At 56.7% G+C, this 19098-nt stretch overlaps 1 protein-coding gene across 1 annotated transcript in view; it reads right to left on the bottom strand.

Moving 5' to 3' along the window:
* Positions 1–2546: 2546 nt before the first annotated feature.
* Positions 2547–19098, bottom strand: part of RTN4RL1 (reticulon 4 receptor like 1) — a 63341-nt gene continuing 46789 nt past the window's right edge. Inside the window, exon 2 of the mRNA XM_028707346.2 lies at positions 2547–5914. Within this exon, the coding sequence (XP_028563179.2) occupies positions 4572–5914 (1343 nt within the window). The 3' untranslated portion in view covers positions 2547–4571. The remainder of the gene's footprint in view (positions 5915–19098) is intronic.

A 19098-nucleotide genomic window follows, 5' to 3' on the forward strand; every position in this document is an offset into this window, starting at 1 on the left:
GAGAGCCTCGCTCGGCTTGGCTCTGCAGCAAAGCCGCTTCCCAGCGCGGGGCCTCCCCCTCTCTCCCCCCAGGAGGGGCCCGGCAGCCTGCGCCCCCTCCTCGCGATCCTCTCTCGCAGCCGCGATCCGCGCCCCTGCGCGTGGCCCCTCCAGGGCAGCCCGCCTCGCTGGCTGCAGAGCCTTCGGGGAAAGACGTGTCCACGGGGGGCTTTGGACTGGGGTCGCCCTCGCTCGGCTGGGCGCTGCTTTGGGGGCTTCCTAGGGAGGGGCCCGGCCTGCGCGAGGCTTCCTCTCCGCAGCTAAGGCGGCTTCGCGAGCCGTCCCCCCCCCCCCCCCGCCCCGGGCCTGGCCTAGAAAGCGACTCCCGACTCCGCTTTCTGTAGAGGCGAAGGTGCCGAGGGTTCGCCTGGAAGTCAGGCGGAGAGGAGGCTCCGAGACGCCGGGAAAGAGGGCGGGAGGGGCGGCTCGGGGACGCACCTCGGCGCACCCACAGAAGACCCCCTTGCAAACTGTCTGGGGTGGGGAGAGGGGCGGCATCGGCAGGGAATCAAAGGCTTTTAGGTAAACAAGTTGAAACCCGAGGGCGGGGAGCATGGAAGAGTGGCCGGGCCGGTAGATGCGGAAGGGCAGTCTCTTCGGACGCCTCCCTTAGCTATGGAGACTGGGCAGAGCAGAATTCGCCCTCAGATTCAGGTCACCTGAAAGGAAGGGCTTCCTCAAGCTGCGCGGGGTTAACCTATGGAACTCCCTCCCACAGGAGGCAGCCATGCTTCTGAAGGCCAGTTGCTGGAAACGAACCATGAGGGAAATGGCTCCTGGGTTCGAATCCTGCTTGCTAGTTTTCCACGGGGATCTGGTTGGCCGCTGTGATAACGGGATGCTGGACTAATGGGCCACTGGCCTGATCCAGCAGGCTCTCCTTACCGTCTGATGTTTTGGACCCTCGTGTGAAGAAGAGAATCCTCTTATCTCTCTTGCTGTTGCCTCTCAATCTCTGAAGGAGCCACAAGACTCTCCCTTCTTCCCACCGGAGGCAACAGGTGATGCTCCACAGAAGGCAGAGCCAATGATGTTGGGGAGGGGGCTGGAGGTTGCAGGTGGAGGAGAAGGGCCTCAGCAGGGCTGACCCCAAAGGGGCTTTGTTAGAGGGCAAATACCCCCCCCCCACAGTTCCCAGTTAGGCCACGATAATGTTAGAACAGGATCTGAGGTCCACGAAGGCCCACCTGGTCCAAAAGGGGGGCATTTCAGGCACTGCGGCCACATGTGGCCCTCCAGGACTCTCTTAGTTGGCCCTCGTGACTCTCCCCAGGCCACACCCCCTCACTCGCCCTGCTGCACACCCTCCTTGAGCGTTTGCCTGGCTGGGAGGAGAGGACCCCCCAGACTCTGACCCCGCCTTTCGCTTGCCAGCGTGGAGGGTGGGGTTTGCATCTACTGCACTGCCCACTTTCCTTCTGGCTCCGCCTACCCGTGGCATGTCGCCCTCCCCCCAGGTCCAGTGGGGGCTGTGAAACCCACCATCCCATTCTGCCCGCCCCTTGTCCTCAATACCTGGCAGATCGGCACATAGAGGCTCCGGTTAACTGACACCATTCATAGCCCCTGACATGGGTGTGTTCTCTCTCCAATCCTAAATCGTCTAAGGTGAAAGCCTCACAGTTGAACACAGACGTTCCCAGGCGCAATCCCCAAACGGCATCTCTAGGGAGAGCCTTGTTCTCTGAAACTTTGGGGAGCGGCTGCCAGTCAGTCCTGAGCTAGCTGGACCAATGGTTTCGCTCGTCCAAGGCAGCTTGGGCCTGGGCTCAGCGGCAGAGTTGGGACTGTTGGATGGCGACAGCCCCATCTTCGACCTCTCAGGTGGGGCTGGCAGACTCCCTGCCTGAAACAGCCCCAGAGAGCTGTTGCCAGTCAGTGCAGGCAGCACTGGCCTAAGTGGATCAACGGCCTGTGCCTGGGGCAGCTTCCCGTGTCCAAATGTATCTTTCTGTACATGGGAGCCCTGGTCAGTGTGTGTGGGGGGGGTGTCCTTCTGCAGGGAGGGGGAGGCCTTTGGGTGCCTTCCAGCTTTATTTAACGGCAAACCTCCCTCGCCCCCATTGCATTGTCTTCTGTGGCTGTTTGGGGGCTGATGAGCTTGCACGTAAGGCTATGTGGCTGCCTTTCTGCTTGAATTTTCGTTATGTGCCCTCTCGCTGCCCTGGTGTCCCCTGCCCCCACTCCCTGGCCGCTGACCCACGGATCAAACCCTGCAGGGGGCAGAAACTCTCTCCCACTGACAGCAGTGAGCAAGCAGGACCAATGGTCTGACTCTCACGAGGCGCATTCCTATGTTCCTGGACTTTGAGAAACCCGAAACTGGTTCTTCCAGGGGGCTCAGCCCCCTTTCCTGAGAAGCCTGGCCCTTGTGGGAACATCTCCTCCTTGCTGGGGAGGCGGGGCTGGTGATTTGGCGCATCCTTGCCTGACACAGCTCATGATGTACATGCTAGAGAGCATGCGCAACTCCTGGGGAAGGAAAAAGTGAAAGAGGCCACAGCAGCTGGTTTTCAGACGGTTTCCTTTATTCCCCCCTCCCTGCACAGCCAGGGCAGGGCCTCCCCGGTAGTGGCCCAACTTGGAACAACAGAACGTGGCCACGATCCTGGCCGGGGGCTCGGGGAGGGGGACCCCTGTGGGCCCCGTGCATGGTGGGGTCACAGCTGGAAAGGGGAAGGGGCACGAATCAACTCCCACCAGCTCCCACCCCCCTCCCTGGGCACCCTCCCCAACAAGGCCTGGGTGCCCTGCCTGCTAGGCTGCTGAGAAAAGGAGCCAGGGAGGGAGGGAGGGAGAGAGAGGGTGGCAGCCAAAAGGGTTAAGAGGCAGGACCCCCACCCCACCCCCACTCCGACCTCTCTGTCGCTCAAGCACTGCTTGGCCATCCCCCGACCCTGCCGTATCCCCTAAAAAAATGGCTGTTTTCATTTTACTCTTTAAAAAAAGCCAAGGGCAAATGGTCCCAAACGTGGTGTTTGTTCCCTGCCTTGCCTCCCGGCCCCAGATCCCGGCCCCCTCCCTAAGAGCTGCCAGGAGGGTCCTCTCCAAGGATGCCAGCAAGACCCTTGGACCTGGGGCTAACACTGTTGAGGACATGTTGCAGTCCTCCTCCTCCTCCTCTCCCTCTCCCCAGCTCCTGGGGTGTTGGCTATACTGACTGATTCTGGACACACCCACCCAAAACTAGACCCCCTCCCTCCCTGGCAATTGGAGCATTTCACTTGCAAGCAGTGGGGATGTTCCTGGCCTCCCATATCTCTTTCTCTCTCTCTCTCTCTCTCTCTCTCTCTCTCTCTCTCTCTCTCTCTCTCCCTTTCATATTGCATACAGATCCACAAAACTACAATTCCTGGTGTGCTATGTTTCTACATAAATTGGTCCCTGGTGGGCCCCCCCTTGCCCTCCCCCCAACTCTCCCCCCAAGCCTTGTCCACTCCGGGGAGGTGCCTCTCCCAGCTGCCCACCCAAAGCCCTCCTGCCTGCAGACCCACCCATAGTCCTCAGTTCCACAGGTCGGGGTGGGATCGGTCCTGGTTCCTTCTCTCCTGTGCGCAGTCTCCTCAATTCAGTTTATAAGCATCGTCATGGGACATGAATCTCCAGGGAGCTTGAAGGCCGAGGGAAAACTTGTGCATTGGGTTTTTTTAAAATTTTATATGTGAACACAGACATTACAAAAAAGAAAAGGGCGGGGAAGAGAATTGCACCTTTGCTTGGAAAGTTTGTTCAGAGTTCCCACCTCTCGGCTGCTGGCTGGCCTTTCCTTTGGTCTTGTTGGCTGCCCAGCCCTGCCCAGGAGGGGAAGGATCCTGAGCCACCCAGCAACTTGGATATCTGTCCTACAAGAAGCTCCCTGCCTGCTTTGGCCGGGAGCAGAAGGGGAGCGGAAAGGGGGCCTCGCAGGCAGGGTGGGGTGGGGTGCCCCATGGCCCAGGCTAGCCCTCTGTCCCAGAATCACAGAACTGCAGAGTTGGAAGGGATACCAAGGGTCATCTAGTCCGACCCATTGCAATGCAGGGATCACATCGGCTTAGTTGGTGCGGTCCTGACAGGGGCGGCGGTGGTGGCGACTCCTTTTTTTGTAATCCTGGCAGGGTAGGGTATATGCGGCTCCCTCTTTCTCTCAATTCAGCAGGATTTCTCAGGGAGCAAAGCAGTTGTCCAGTAGTTGCTAACCGAGGATTCGCTCCCGGGCCCTGGGTTCAGGAGAGGAGGGTGGGGCGGGGGTGGGGAATTCCTTCCCGTGGGTGCTCTGTCGGGGCCATTGGTGGCGAGCGTGTGGGATATTGCTTGTAATTCCATCCTGCAGGCGCGAAGGAAGTGCCTGCCTGCCTGCCCGCTCGCCCGCCCTGCACGGTCCGCGCCTACAATCCCCCCTTGCCGGCCATGGGCGGGGGGCCTTGGAGAAGGCCCAGGAGGGGGCCTACCTTGCTGCTGCCAAACCCCCAGGCAGAAAAAAGGGGGAGGAGGAGGAGTCACAGCGCTGGGGCTCCGGAGACCAGTGGCGGCTCAGCGTGGCTCCTCCGCGGTCAGCGGACGATCACCGCCAAGGCCAGCACCCCGGCCAGCAGGGTGGCCTGCAGGGCCCCCGCAGCCCTGGCCCCGGCCCCGCGCACCCCGCCCCCTGCTGCCTGCTGGACCCCGCTGGGGGGCTGCAGAGATGTCCGGTGGCACTTGCCCTTCGGCTTGGGCAGCAGGCCCAGGCCAGGGGACTTGTGCTCGTAGTCCGCCCCCTCGCTCTCCTTCCAGGGCCCGGCCGGCTTGGTGGTGCGGTTACGGCTCTTGGTGCAGTTCTTGCCGGGCTTCCGGTAGCCGGGGCGCTGCTGCTGCCCCGGGCGCTGCTCCCCTGGCCGCCCTTTGCCCTTCTCCGTGGAGGAGTGGAGCGGCGGGTGGTCTCCGGGGGGCGCCCTGTCGGCCGAGGGCGGGAAGCGCACCCCGTTCACCTGGTGGTGCAGCGACTCGGAGGCCGCGCAGCCCCGGAAGCTGTCTGCCGTCAGCTCCTTCAAGTCCAGGCCGCGCAGCTTTTCTGGGAACTCGCAGACGGCGCTGGAGCTGGAGCCCCGGAAGCGGCGCAGCCACTCCCAGAGCGACTGGGCCTGGCAGCCGCAGTGCCAGGGGTTGCTGTTGAGGCGCAGGTACTCCAAGGCCTCCAGGTGGGCCAGGGCCTCGCCCGGCAGCTCAGAGAGGCTGTTGTTGAAGAGGAAGAGCAAGGTGAGTCGCCGCAGGTCGTGGAAGGCTCCCCGGTGGATGCTCTGCAGCTGGTTCTGGTGGAGGAGCAGCCGGTCTAGGTTGACCAGCCCCCGGAAGGTGTTCTGGTGGAGGCTCCAGAGCCGGTTGCCGTGCAGGAAGAGGTGGCTGAGGTTGACGAGGTCGACGAAGAGGTCATCGTGCAGGTAGCCCAGCCGGTTGTCCTGCAGGTAGAGGTACTGCAGGTTGTGGAGGCCGGAGAAGATGCCGCTGGGCAGGGAGCTGAGGCCGCACTTGTAGAGGTGCAGGGCGTGCAGGCGGCTGAGGCCCTGGAAGGTCTTGGCCGACAGCTCCTGCAGGTTGGGGTTGTCTCCCAGGTCCAGCTCCTCCAGGTGGGAGAAGCCGCGGAAGGCGTTGGGGTCCACGAAGGTGACATTGTTGGAGTAGAGCCAGAGGGTGACCAGCGAGGGGCTGAAGTGGCCGCGCAGCAGCAGGGAGATCTGGTTGTTCTGCAGGAAGACCCGCTCGCTGTCCTCGGGGATGCCCTCCGGGATGGCGAGGAAGTTGTGGGACTGGCAGCTGACGGTCATGGGGGACGGGTAGCAGACGCAGTCCGTGGGGCAGCCGCCCGAAGAGGGGAGCTCCAGAGCCAGCAGAAGCAGCAGGGAGAGCTCCAGGCAGCTCCCTGCAAGAGGAGAGAGAGGAGGAGAGACATCAACAGGGTGGACTTTGCAATCAGAGACACAGAACTGCAGTCAGGAGGGAACCTAAGGGTCATCTAGCCCAACCCCTGCAATGCAGGAATCTCAGCATCCATGACAGAGGGCCATCCAACCACCAAGGAAGGAGAGTCCACCATCTTCCAGGGCCCAACCTGCTTGCAGTGCATATCCAGGCAGAGAAGGGAGAACCTCTACGTGTGCCCCACTGAGCTACAAAAGGGCCAGAGCCCCTGCTTGGCATGCAGAAGGTCCCAAATTCAACCCCTAACAGCATCTCCGGGGAGTGGGGGTGCTGGGAGAGGCAAACTTGTGCCTGAAAATCTGGAAACCTGCTGCCAGTCAGTGTGGACAATACTAAGTGGGCCAAGGATTTGGCAAGGCAGGCCTTTCTCTGTCTCTGTTTGCTTTGCTAAGCCTGCAGCCCTGTGAAACTCTTCTGTCTGCATGCAAACAATACAATTGAAAGCACATGGCCCCCCCCCCCCCCCAGGAACTGCAGTTTGTTATGGGTGCTGGGAGCCGTAGATCTACGAGGGGTAAATGGCAGTTTTGGGCGGTTCATTCATACCACTGGAACTTGTGGACATGCAGTGAAGCTGAATGTCGGAAGACTCAGGACACGTGGAAGGAAGTCCTCCTTCATGCAGTGTACCTGTGGAACTCCCTCCCACAAGAGGCAGGGATGGTCACCAATAGAGATGGCTTTAAAAGAGGATCGGACAAATTCATTCATGGAGAAGGAGAAGCCTTTGTGGAGGGCTCCTAGCTATGGTCTTTCTCCATGGTCAGAGGCAACTGTGCTTCTGAATTCCAGTTGCGGGAAATCCCAGCAGGGCCAAGACTTGCTCTCAGGGTCAAATCCTGCTTTGGGGTAGTTGGTTGGCCCCTGTGAGAACAGGATGCCGGACTAGATGGGCCACGGGCCTGATCCTGGAGGGAAGTTCTGGTGTTAATTTACAGGACTGGGCTGAGTGGCAGGGCTGGCACCCCGCAAGAAGCACCCCTGCCAGCCTGGCTTCGTGCCCAGTCCCCCTCCCCTTCTGTGGCCCCCCTGCCCCATGGCCAGCCTGCCCAGCCCCCCAGCAGCCTGACAGGCTCCCCCGGCTCCTGCCACGGGTGCCCACGAGCCACAGCTCCTCTTTCCAAGTGGCCTCTTGGGCATTGCATTCCCGAATATTGCCGGAGAAACGGGATCAAGGCCAGAGCAGCCCCCCTCCTGCCGCCATTCATTATTTATGCTCTGAAATATTAATGCCCTGCCCTTTGCCAAGTGGCACCAGGGTTGCCATAGCATCCGACTGCTCAAGATGCTCCAGTGCACTCCTAATTGCCATTTGGGTTTTTAAAATTTTGTGGTGCGCGCATATATATATATATATATATATATATATATATTGCTTTCGTAGATTTTCACGGGTACAGGAATGCAGGTTTTGGTGTCCTCGGGTGTCTTCCCGTGTAAAAGTTGGGGTGTCTAGGCGACGTTTCGACGAGGTCTCACTCGTCATCTTCAGGCTGGTGCTTTCGGCTTCTTGTTCCAGTAACAAGAAGCCGAAAGCACCAGCCTGAAGATGACGAGTGAGACCTCGTCGAAACGTCGCCTAGACACCCCAACTTTTACACGGGAAGACACCCGAGGACACCAAAACCTGCATATATATATATATATATATACTTAAGACAGCCAGGTGAAGCCTCCCAGAAAACTTTCTGGGGCTGCTGCTGAGGGGAGTCCCTGAGAGGCTGAAAAGTGTGTGTGTGAGGCTGAAAAGTGTGTGTGTGTGTGTGTGAGAGAGAGAGAGAGAGAGGGGGGGGGGAGGGTGGTGGTGGTGGTGGTTGGGGGGGGGATGCCCTGGGCTTTTCCGTAACTCTCAGCACAGAGTTAACCTGTGGAACTCCATCCCACAGCAGGCAGTGATGCCCACCAACCCAAATGTCTTTATTTTCATTTTTTTGAATTTTCATTTTATTTATTTGTTAACATTCTTATGTTACATCGGTAAACGTTGTCATATTACATTACAGGACTTACTATAATATACTGTAATTTCCAACATGTATACCCTGCCTCTCAGGGTATTTGTTAACTGCACCATTTCAACAAATTATTGTAGCTTGTAATCAACCCAAATGTCTTTCAAAGGATATTGGATGCATTCGTGGAGGAGAGCAGGGCGACTGGTGACTCCACCCTGCCTGCAGAAGTCAGAGGCAGCGGCCCTTCTGAATGCCCGTGGCCACAGGAGGGGAGAGTTCGAATCCTGAATGGGGCTTTCTCATAATGGACATCTGGCTGGCCACTGTGAGAACAGGAGCCTGGACCCGATGGGCCTAACCCAGCAGCCTCTTCTTACCGAAAGCACAAGAGGGGTTCTCCCCCTCCACATTCAATCCCGCAACAACCCTGAGAGGTAGGTCAGGCTGAGAGGCAGGCCCTCATCCGACACTAACCACTACACCGCACAGCCTTTCAGGAAGATGCATGCTTGCAGTGGCCAACAGCACCCTTGCAAAGCATGCCAGCTTCTTCCTGTTCTCCAGGGAGCTAGTGCCCGTCCCAGGCCTCAGTTTCCCTCTCAGGGCGGAGGGCAGGCCCTCCTTTTCCACCGCCCCAGTTCCGCCTGGAGCCCAGAGAGCAGAGGCAGGCAGGCAACTTGTCCTTCCGCATCAGGCATTCTCGGCTCTGGTGCAAGCAGGCACGGAAAGCGATGCACTCGGTGGTGTGAGAGCGCCTCCTCCCAGCCCTTCAGGCCTGCTCTGCGTGGATCTGAAACGCAATCTTGGAGAGGCAAGTCAGGCGCACACACTCGCCTCCCCCCCCCCCCTCCGAAGACACAGGCCTCTTCCTCTCCTCTGGCTGGGTGTGTGTGTGTGTGTGTTCCTTCTGCACCCAGGATCCCTGCGCGGTTCCCTCCGCCTCTGCCTCCCCCCCCTCAGCCCAGGGCTGCACAGACAGCGAAGCCGCGCTTTTAAAAAACCCACATTCCCTGCCAAGGAGAAGCCGAAAATCCAGAGCAAGTTATGCAAAGTAGGCCGCCGCGATGCGCATTGATGTGCTTATCATTTTACATAATTTATTCTTCTGTGGCCAGAAACAAGCCTCCTCCTCCTTCTCCTGGCTTCCCTGTGCTTTTGTTTTCCCTGCCACCATGAGGGCTAGAAGATTGCCACCTTGAAATGTTTTTTTTTAAGCAGGTAAGCAAGCTGAGATCTCTGAGACGCCAACTCCTCCTTCCTTACTTGTTTCTCTGCGCTTGGTGATAATTGAGAGTTGGCCATCGGAGGAGGACTCTGGGGGACCAGGTATCCTGGCGATGAGCCTCTGTCCCTGCAGAATCCCTGGCACCTAAGAGAAGCAACTGCAGAGGAGGAGGAGACCGAGACACAGGGTGGAAATGGCCTTGAACCAGCGAAACTGTCTCAACAGTCCCTCTGCACTGACTGGCAGCATCTTCCCCAGCCCGACCTGGAGATGCCAGCAATTGAACCAGGGGACCTTCTGCATGCCAAGCAGCTACTCTTGGAACTGAGCAGTGGTCCTTGCCCGCCTCATAGCACCTCAAACTGCTTGTTCAGCTAGGCCAGTATTGTCTCCTCTGGCTGGCAGGGGCTCCAGTAAAGAGGAAGAAGAGGCCTTGCCTATCACCCGCCAGTGGAGGCTGCCCTTGTGGCCTGGGACACATTCTGCATGCCAAGCAGCTGTTCTGGCCTTTCCTTAAAAGTAAACTAGGATTCGGGACTTGTGGTTCTGAGTGAAGGGGCTGCTTTCAGGAGGGAAACAGGAAGCTGCTGGGGTTTGGGCCTGGGACCTTCTGCATGTGAAGCACGTGTCCTCGGCTCCTGGGCTGGGGCCCTTTCCTTAAGATGCAGAGAGCTCTCTTTGTCTCCCCATCAGTTCTCCAGAATCTCAGGCAGAGGAGTGGAGCCTTTTCACCTGCCTCCTGACCCTTTTAAACGGGAGGCGCCTGGGGGGATTGGCACTGGGGCCTTCTGCATGCCAAGCAGGGGCTGGATTCTCCTCCGCCTCTCCTCCCTCCCAGGAACACATGCACAGGGCTGCAGATTCTAGAGATGCCACACTGCCCTGCCAGTCTCTGAGTCCTGTGGGGTTTGAGCCAGTGTTGCCGCTGCCCCCTCCTCCCCAGGCACAAATGCCCTCTCCTTTTTTCCTGCCCCCGGAGAGCAGTGCCTCCCCCCAGCACCCTGCTCTCCCTCTCCCCCCCCCCGGCTTCCCCTCCTCACTCAGGTCTGCCTCCCAAGCCTGTCCAAACTGCACCCCACGTGACTCTTCTAATTGGGCACTAATTAGGCATTGCTTAATGGATGCTTGAAATAATTTATCTCCGGCTCTGGACAGCCAGGAGCGCCGCCTCCCTCGTTAGGACTCTCCCTCGTTAGGAGACTCTACTAGAGGGACGTGTTCAGTAGGGGGGGGGAGAGGAGGACCCCCTTCCCTTGCTCTCTCCCCCTCCTTCCTGGGGTCCAGCCTGGCTGGGAGGAACAGATGCAGAAGCATAAGGTTCCTTTTCAGGGCCCTGGGAAGGCACATCTGGGAGATGGGCCGAAGGAGCCGTCCCAGATGTAGGGTGCATATCTGTGCATGCATGCGCAGGGAATGGGGTCTCCTTCTCCTTAACCAGCTGCAGCATGCCAGGGCAGCTCATGAGCCGTCTGCGAGGTAAGCCCACCTTGTGAGCAGATAGGGGTGCTTGGCCCGCATCACAGGACTGGTGCTACCTTCCCCTCACAGGGGCAGCCACTGGTTCTGAATACCAGTTGAGTTGCCGGAAACCACAGTGGGCACCTGGTTGGCCACTGTGAGGACAGGACGCTGGACTAGACAGGCCACTGGGCTGATGCAGCAGGCCTATTGTGATAGCAGAACCTCCATGCCCAGGAACAGTCTACCTCCAGATGCCAGGTAATAATGCTGTTGCCCTCAAGTCCTGCTTGTGGACTTCCTGTCGAGGCTACTGTGAGAACAGGATGCTGGACTGGATAGAGGCCCTTTGGCCTGATCCAGCAGCCTCTTCTGATTATGCTCTCCCCGTGCGAGGTGCTGGGCACAGGAGATGCAGCTCCTCCCTCCCTCCTCCAAAGCACCTGGCCCAGCTCTAGGGATGGTCTCCATGGGGCTGTCCCTGCAGAGGCCAGGCAGCAGCAGCAGCAGCAACCGCCTCTGCCTTGTTTACAGCTCAGCAGAGAGTCTGCCGCTCCTGGCCACTTTGGGCTGGGCAGAGCCCCAGCACAACAGGGGGGTTGAGAGAGAGAGTGGCAAAGGCAGCCATGGGGCAGCTGGGGGGCTAGTGCAGCCTCCAGTCAGCCAGGTGGGCCTCTCTGCCCCAGGACAGACTCCAAAAGCCGCCTTAATAGGCATCATTGAGCTCAGTGTTGTCAGCACTGGCTGGCAGCAATGCTCTCCCCCGCCCCACCTCTCTGCAGGGTCTACGGCTGGGGTCTTCCCCAGACCTGCCTGGGTGGGACATAATCTCAGCATCGCTCTCCCCCCATCGGCACCCTCGTTTTCCTTAGCGGGAGGAGTCAGAGTAAGCGGAGCCTGCGGTGTTGACTCAATTAATCAATCAGGTTTAATTGGCTTTGGGGAAACCCTTCCTGTCAATCAATCCCCACTCGGCCATGGAGGTCACAGGTTGTGGTATTGGGCCAGCCCCTGCCTCTCTCAGCCTAACCAACCTCACAGGGTTGTTGTGGGAAAGGGGAGAGCCACACACACTGCCTTGAGCTCCTTGGGGGGGAAAGGTGGGATGCAGATGCAATCAATCAATCAATCAATCAATCAATCATAAATAAATAAATAAATAAATAAATGTATGTCCCTGATTAGTCAGTCTCTCTGTGAATATATCACCACAAAGTCACACACACATCCTGTTTTTCGTACAAGTGGTTCTAAGAGCTGCTGGCAGCCCACGTTTTCACGAAAGATGCCTTCTACCTCCCCTTAGTCCCAGGAGGGAATCTTGGAGCTCGGCTGGAGGCCTCTGAATACCCGTTCCTGGGATCCGCAGGAGGGGAGAGTGTTGCGCTCAGGCCCTGCCGGCTTGTGGGCTTCCCTTTGGGGCAGCCGCGGGAGCAGGAGCCTGGACCAGACCGGCCACTTGGCCCTGATTGAGATGCGGGACAATTCTTACGTTCTCTCAAGGTGAAATCTGTACAGATTTCAGCGGATGGATGGGTGGTCTGGGAAGAACCGAAGAAGAGCCTGCTGGATCAGGCCAAAGGGGCTCATCCAGCCCAGCTGGCTGCTCTCACAGTGGCCAACCAGGTGCCCATTTTGGGAAACCTGCAAGCAAGACATGAGCACAAGACCCTCCCTGCCCGCAGACTGTCTCGCCAGAGTGGTGCATGCTCTGGTTATCTCCCATTTGGACTACTGCAATGCACTCTATGTGGGGCTACCTTTGAAGGTGACCCGGAAACTACAACTAATCCAGAATGCGGCAGCTAGACTGGGGACTGGGAGCGGCCGCCGAGACCACATAACACCGGTCTTGAAAGACCTACATTGGCTCCCAGTATGTTTCTGAGCACATTTCAAAGTGTTGGTGCTGACCTTTAAGGCCCTAAACAGCCTCGGCCCGAAGACCAGAAGGAGCGTCTCCACCCCCATCGTCCATCCCGGATGCTGAGGTCCAGCTCTGAGGGCCTTCTGGCGGTTCCCTCCCTGCGAGAAGCGAGGTTACAGGGAACCAGGCAGAGGGCCTTCTCGGTGGTGGCGCCTGCCCTGTGGAACGCCCTCCCCTCAGATATCAAAGAAATAAACAACTACCGTATTTTTCGCTCTATAAGACGCACCAGACCACAAGACGCACCTAGTTTTTGGAGGAGGAAACCAAGAAAAAAAATATTCTGAATCTCAGAAGCCAGAACAGCAAGCGGGATCGCTGCGCAGTGAAATCAGCAATCCCTCTTCCTGTTCTGGCTTCTGGGATAGCTGCGCAGCCTGCATTCGCTCCATAAGATGCACACACATTTCCCCTTACTTTTTAGGAGTGAAAAAGTGAGTCTTATGGAGCAAAAAATACGGTATCTGATGTTTAGAAGACATCTGAAGGCAGCCCTGTTTAGGGAAGTTTTTAATGGCCGATGTTTTAATGTATTTTTAATCTTTTGTTGGAAGCCGCCCAGAGTGGCTGGGGAAACCCAGCCAGATGGGCGGGGTATAAATAATATATTATATTATTATTATTATTATTATTATTATTATTATTATTATTATTATTATTATCTCCTCCTGCGGTGGCGGCAGAGCACAGCCCTCATGTGTAGCAGCCACAGATAGTCCTATCTTCCTCCACGAATTTGTCCCCACGTCTTTTAAAGCCATCTAGGTTGGCGGCTATCACAACTTCCTGCAGGTGTGAGTTCTACAGATGAACGCTGCCCCGTGTGAAGAAGTCCTTCCTTTGGTCTCTCCTGAATCTTCCCACATGCAGTTCCATTGGATTCCCCGTTTTTCTAGTGCTATGAGAGGAGAGAAACTCTCCTCTGTCCGCTTTCTGCCTGCTTCTTACTCACCTGTTTCCCTAATGCTGCAAGCCTTCTGTTTGGGGGGTCCTAATAATTGATGCTTTTGAATTCTGGTGCTGGAGGAGACTCTGGAGAGTCCCCTGGACTGCAAGAAGATCAAACCTCTCCATTCTGAAAGAAATCAGCCCTGAGTGCTCACTGGAAGGACAGATCCTGAAGCTGAGGCTCCAAGACTTTGGCCACCTCGTGAGAAGAGAAGACTCCCTGGAAAAGACCCTGATGTTGGGAAAGATGGAGGGCACAAAGAGAAGGGGACGACAGAGGACGAGATGGTGGGACAGTGTTCTCGAAGCTATGAACAGGGGTTTGACCAAACTGCGGGAGGCAGTGGAAGACAGGAGTGCCTGGCGTGCTCTGGTCCAGGGGGTCACGAAGAGGCGGACATGACTAAACAAAAACAAAGTAGGGGTATCTCTGCATTGGCCCCAAGCTGCTCCTGCTGCCTGATAGGGGAAGGAGGACCCCCCCCCCCGCCTGGAATCTGCCCGCCAGAGTCCAGGGTCTCTGTGTGGCCTGAAGATGTGGAGCCTATGCGCCCTCCTCCCTCCTTCCCTCTCGCCTCGCAAAGCGGCGTCATAAATAACTGACAGATCCCAGCTGTTTGGAATTATAGTTTCTGATAGAGTGACAGCTGCTTCCAATCCCCCAGTAATCGCCCCGGCAGTTTCTGGAACATAAAAATCACGGGAGATAATTTTGTCTTTGCATAATTTGGTTAGGCAAGCTGTGGCTTTAATGGCAATTATGACCTTAAAGGCAGAAGGGGTGGGCTCTGGGGCCACCAACCTACTTGCCTTGTTTGTCCCGGGGGAAACATCAGGACTATTTAATGGGGGTGGGGGGGAAACCCCCTTTTGCCCAACTGAGTCTGAATAGCCTTGGAGTCCAGGGATTCCCTTTCCAGGAGAAAGGCTGTTCTGGGTTTGCCTGTGAGGGCAGGGACCACCTTTTCCCCCTCCCCACCTTCCCCAGTATGGAAAATGGGTTGGAGGGGCGGGGGGCCCCCTTTCACCCTGTTCCAGGAGCACCATGCCACATATGTCAGCATCTTAAAAAGCAGAGACATAACCTTGCTGACAAAAGTCCGCATAGTTAAAGCTATGGTTTCCCCAGTAGTGATGTATGGAAGTGAGAGCTGGACCATAAAGAAGGCTGATCGCCGAAGAATGGATGCTTTTGAATTCTGGTGCTGGAGGAGACTCTGGAGAGTCCCATGGACTGCAAGAAGATCCAACCTCTCCATTCTGAAGGAAATCAGCCCTGAGTGCTCACTGGAAGGACAGATCCTGAAGCTGAGGCTCCAATACTTTGGCCACCTCATGAGAAGAGAAGACTCCCTGGAAAAGACCCTGATGTTGGGAAAGATGGAGGGCACAAGGAGAAGGGGGCGACAGAGGACAAGATGGTTGGATAGTGTTCTCGAAGCTACCAGCATGAGTTTGACCAAACTGCGGGAGGCAGTGGAAGACAGGAGTGCCTGGTGTGCTCTGGTCCAGGGGGTCACGAAGAGTCGGACACGACTAAACGACTCAACAACAACAACATGCCACACCAGCCCAGCTCCAGGCAGGCAGTGCTTTGAGCAGGACCAGGAGCCAGACATGAGACCCTCAGAAGAGCCTGCAGGATCAGGCCAGTGGCCCATCTAGCTCAGGATCCTGCTCTCACAGTGGCCAGCCAGATGCCCAAAACGAAAAACTGGCAAGCAGGATGCCTCCACCGATGGAGAATGGGCCATTCTGGTTGGCAGCCACAGACGCCCCACAGATGCGCTCCGGGCAGCCTCAGGACTCTGGGTGCGTGAAGAACGGGACCCTCTCTCTTGCCGAATGCCAAAGCTCCCCCTCGCCAGTGGCGAGGGATCTGGAGCGGGCGGGGGCCTCATCCTGCGTCCCACCCCGCTGGGAGGAAGCAAGGAGAGTTGGTGCGGGGAGGAGGACAGGGAGGGGGCGCCGTCTTCCCAAGGTCGTCCTGAGGCTCCTCCCGCCCCCGCCCGCTTCAGCTTGCCACTTATTGCAGTTTTAAAGCCAGCCATAAATCCCATACTGTAATAATGGGGAAAATCAATAGCGCAGGCTGAAACTCAAGCTTCCTCTCGCCTGGCCCAGGACCTCCCCTCGGGGCCCTTCCTTGGACCCAGACAAATGAACGCCAGTGGACGGATTAGCCTCCACTCCGGGCGGGCGCTTGGCCTTCCTGGGGGGGGGGGGGAATGGGAGGGCGGGTCAGTTGGCTGGGGCGATTTCTTCCCAAGGCTTTCTTTCCTCGCCACCAGCTCCCCCCCCCCCCGCCAACCGCATGCTTTCAATCTCAAGGATGAAGTTACCAAGGAGAGGCGCTTCTTCCGCAGGAGACCATCTCCCTCCTTGCTCCGCTCGGGGACATCGGGGCGCCAGGAAGGGGACACCGGGCGAGTCAGAGGAGGAGCCTCGACTCCCTTCCCGCAGCTCCTGGCCCACCCTGGCCTCCTGCCGGCCGGCCTGGGACCTTTGCGACAGTCGGAAAGGTCGGTGGACAGGTAGCACAGCCCTGCTCTGCACGTGGAAGGACTGTGGCGCATTTAATGTAAGCATGCAACTTCATAAGGCGAGCCTGCGGGATGAGGCCCAGCTGGTCCAGCTGGTCCAGCATCCTAGTCTCACAGCGGCTGATAGATCAGTTGGTTAGAGCGGGATTCTGATAAGGCCAAGGTTGCTGGTTCAATCCCCATAAGGGACAGCTGCATTTTCCTCCATTGAAAGGGGTTGGACTGGACGACCCTCAAGGTCCCTTCCAACTCTATGAAACCAGATGCCCCAGTGGGAAACCTCCCAACAAGATCTGAGCACAAGAGCATCTCTGCCCTCATGTGGTTTCCAGCAATTGGGATTCAGATCCAACTGTGGAGGCAGAGCAGAGTCATCAATAGCCCCCCCCCTTCATAAATTCATCTAAGCCTCTTTCAAAGCCATCCACTTTAGTGGCCATCCCTGCCTCCTGTGGGAGGGAGTTCCATAGTTTAACGCTGTGCTGCATTAATATGTCCTTCCCTTTATCTCTCCTGAATCTAATAATAATAATAATAATAATAATAATAATAATAATAATAATAATTTATTATTTGTACCTCGCCCATCTGGCTGGGTTTCCCCACCCACTCAGGGCGACTTCCAACAAAGATTAAAAATACATTAAAATGTCACACATTAAAAACTTCCCTGAACAGGGGTGTCAGCTTCACTGGATGTCCAGGAGTTCAAGTGGCAGGAAAGATCCCTCCCCAGGCCCCGTCATTCACCCCTCTCAGAGCAGCAGCCCCCATAACAAACTGTGTTTCCCAGGGTTCTTTGGAGAAACCATGTGCTTTAGACCTATGGCTTGTGCGCAGACAGTAGGGTTGCACAGGGCTGCCTGCAGCCTTTGATAAAAATGCACACACAGAGAAGTTCTACCTTGCCAAAACCTTGACCCACCTAGTTCAGTACTGTCCACACTGACTGGCAGCAGCCCTCCAGGTTTTCAGGCACAATGTTGTCTCCTCCAGCCCTCCCTGGAGATGCCGTTGGGGGTTGAATCTGGGACCTTCTGCATGCAAAGCAGGCGTCCTTCCCTGCTGAGCCACTGTCCCTCTCTCGGAACGGCCAGCAACAGGCTGCCACTGGCATGGGCAGGCAGAAACACCCAGGGCCTTAACCGCCTCTGACATTGAAAGGGAGCTAATGCAAGGAGCCAGCCGCCCCCAGCGCTGCCAGAAAGAAGCATCGTGCAGGCATCTATGCGGGGCTGGGGTTGGGGGTTGGGAGCAGAGCCTCCCCCCATCACATCTTTCCTGACGGCTGGATGGGGGCAGGGCCAGGCAGTAGCCTCCTTTGCCCCCTCAAGCTGCCTGGGAACCCAGCCCCCACAAGGCCAGGCGCTCTTATGAGAGCCAGCAGGTGCCTGCTCCTCAAAAACAAATTAGCACCGATCCAAAGCGGCCATTGGGGAATGTGCACGGAAGGAGAGTAATGGCTCTTCCGGCAGGTTCATCCGCTCGCTCCTGCTCCCACCCCGGCAGAGGCTGCAGCTGAAGAGAATGTGGGGCTTCATAGCAGGGGGCAGCGGCCTGCCTTGGCCCCCGGGTGGAGAGCATCTGCCTCCGAGGACTCTGCTCTCCTGCTTCATCAGACAGAAAAAGGCCCTGCCCAGCCCCACTTCCTGCCTCCTCTCCCCATCTCTGCTCTTTCGAAAGGGTCTGCAGCTCAGTGGGTGGAGCACATGCTTGGCATGCAGAATGCCCCCAGGGACGCTGAGAGAAAGGCTCCCTTCCGAAACCCTGCAGAGCCCCTTCTCCTTTAGTGTGGACAGTCCTGAGCCAGATGGGCCGGCTGTCAGGGCAAGACCCGCTGCAAATTGGCCTCCATTCAGAACCAAGAGGACTGGAATCTTGGTTTCTTTTAGGGAAGGGGAAATCCAGCCCAGCCCCCTGCAATGCAGAAATCATGGCTGAAATATCCCTGACAGGTGGCCACCCAAAATCTGCTTAAAAACCTCGAAGGAATAGGAGACCAGCACATCCCAAGGGAGTCCATTCTGCTGTCAAACCGTCAGAAAGTTCTTCCTAATGTTTAGTTTCTTGAAGATTAAATCCTTTGGTTCAGGTCCTCCCCTCCGGAGCAGCAGAAAACAAGCACACTCCCTCTTCCATGTGAGAGACCTTGAGGTACACTCGTACCTTGGAAGCCGAACACCTTGGCTCCTGAACAAATCGGCTCCAAAACGATCGAAACCCGGAAGGGAGTGTTCCAGTTTTTGAACTTTTTCGGAAGCCAAACGTCCAGCGCGGCTTCCGATTGGCTGCAGGACGCTCCTGTGGCCAATAGGAAGTCGCGCTTTGGTTTTCGAACAGCCTCCCAGAATGCATTCTGTTCGAAAACCAAAGTACCACTATATTGAAAGGAGACTTGAGGGTCACCTTTCATCTCCTCTTCTCCAGGCTAAACATCCCCAACTCCCTCAATCGAGGCTTTGTCTCCTCTGTCATCTCTCTGCTCTGCACAAATACCTGGCTGGCGGTGAGCAGAGCAGGGCCTTTTTGGGTGTAGCCCCGTTTGGGGAATACTCTCCACCAGGAAGAGCCCCTGGAGTGACACTGAATGGCTCTTGGGCTCTGAGCAATGGCTCTATATTTTTAAAAAATCTTAAGCATTTGAAAATAACCCGGCATTTGACTGCTTGACGTCTGGTGCATCTACCCAGGAGTAACAAAGCCTCACCGAACACCCGGCAGGGATGACTTCTGAGCAGGCGAGAACAGGGGGGCTCCATTTCTTATTCTGTTGACTTGCTATGTATGTCATTTTTAAAGAAACTGTATTATGGATTACATTTTTGTAAAGAAAAAAAATCATTTTACATTCTTATTAAATGTGCACACTGCCTTGGAGGCTTTCTGAATAGAGATGTGGGAGGTAAATCTTTTGAGATAAATAAAAATAACAATAAATGAACAAACAGGCCTCAGATCTTGTACTCCCACCCAGTGCCAGAAATGCAACTTTAGTTGCACCCCAACAAACCTGGGACTGGTTCCTGATGCAAGACGATTTCGTGGCTGATGCTGCGTGGCAGCTGGTAG

Source organism: Podarcis muralis, chromosome 15 (genome assembly GCF_964188315.1).
Source record: "Podarcis muralis chromosome 15, rPodMur119.hap1.1, whole genome shotgun sequence".
In the NCBI taxonomy this organism is placed as follows: Eukaryota; Metazoa; Chordata; class Lepidosauria; order Squamata; family Lacertidae; genus Podarcis; species Podarcis muralis.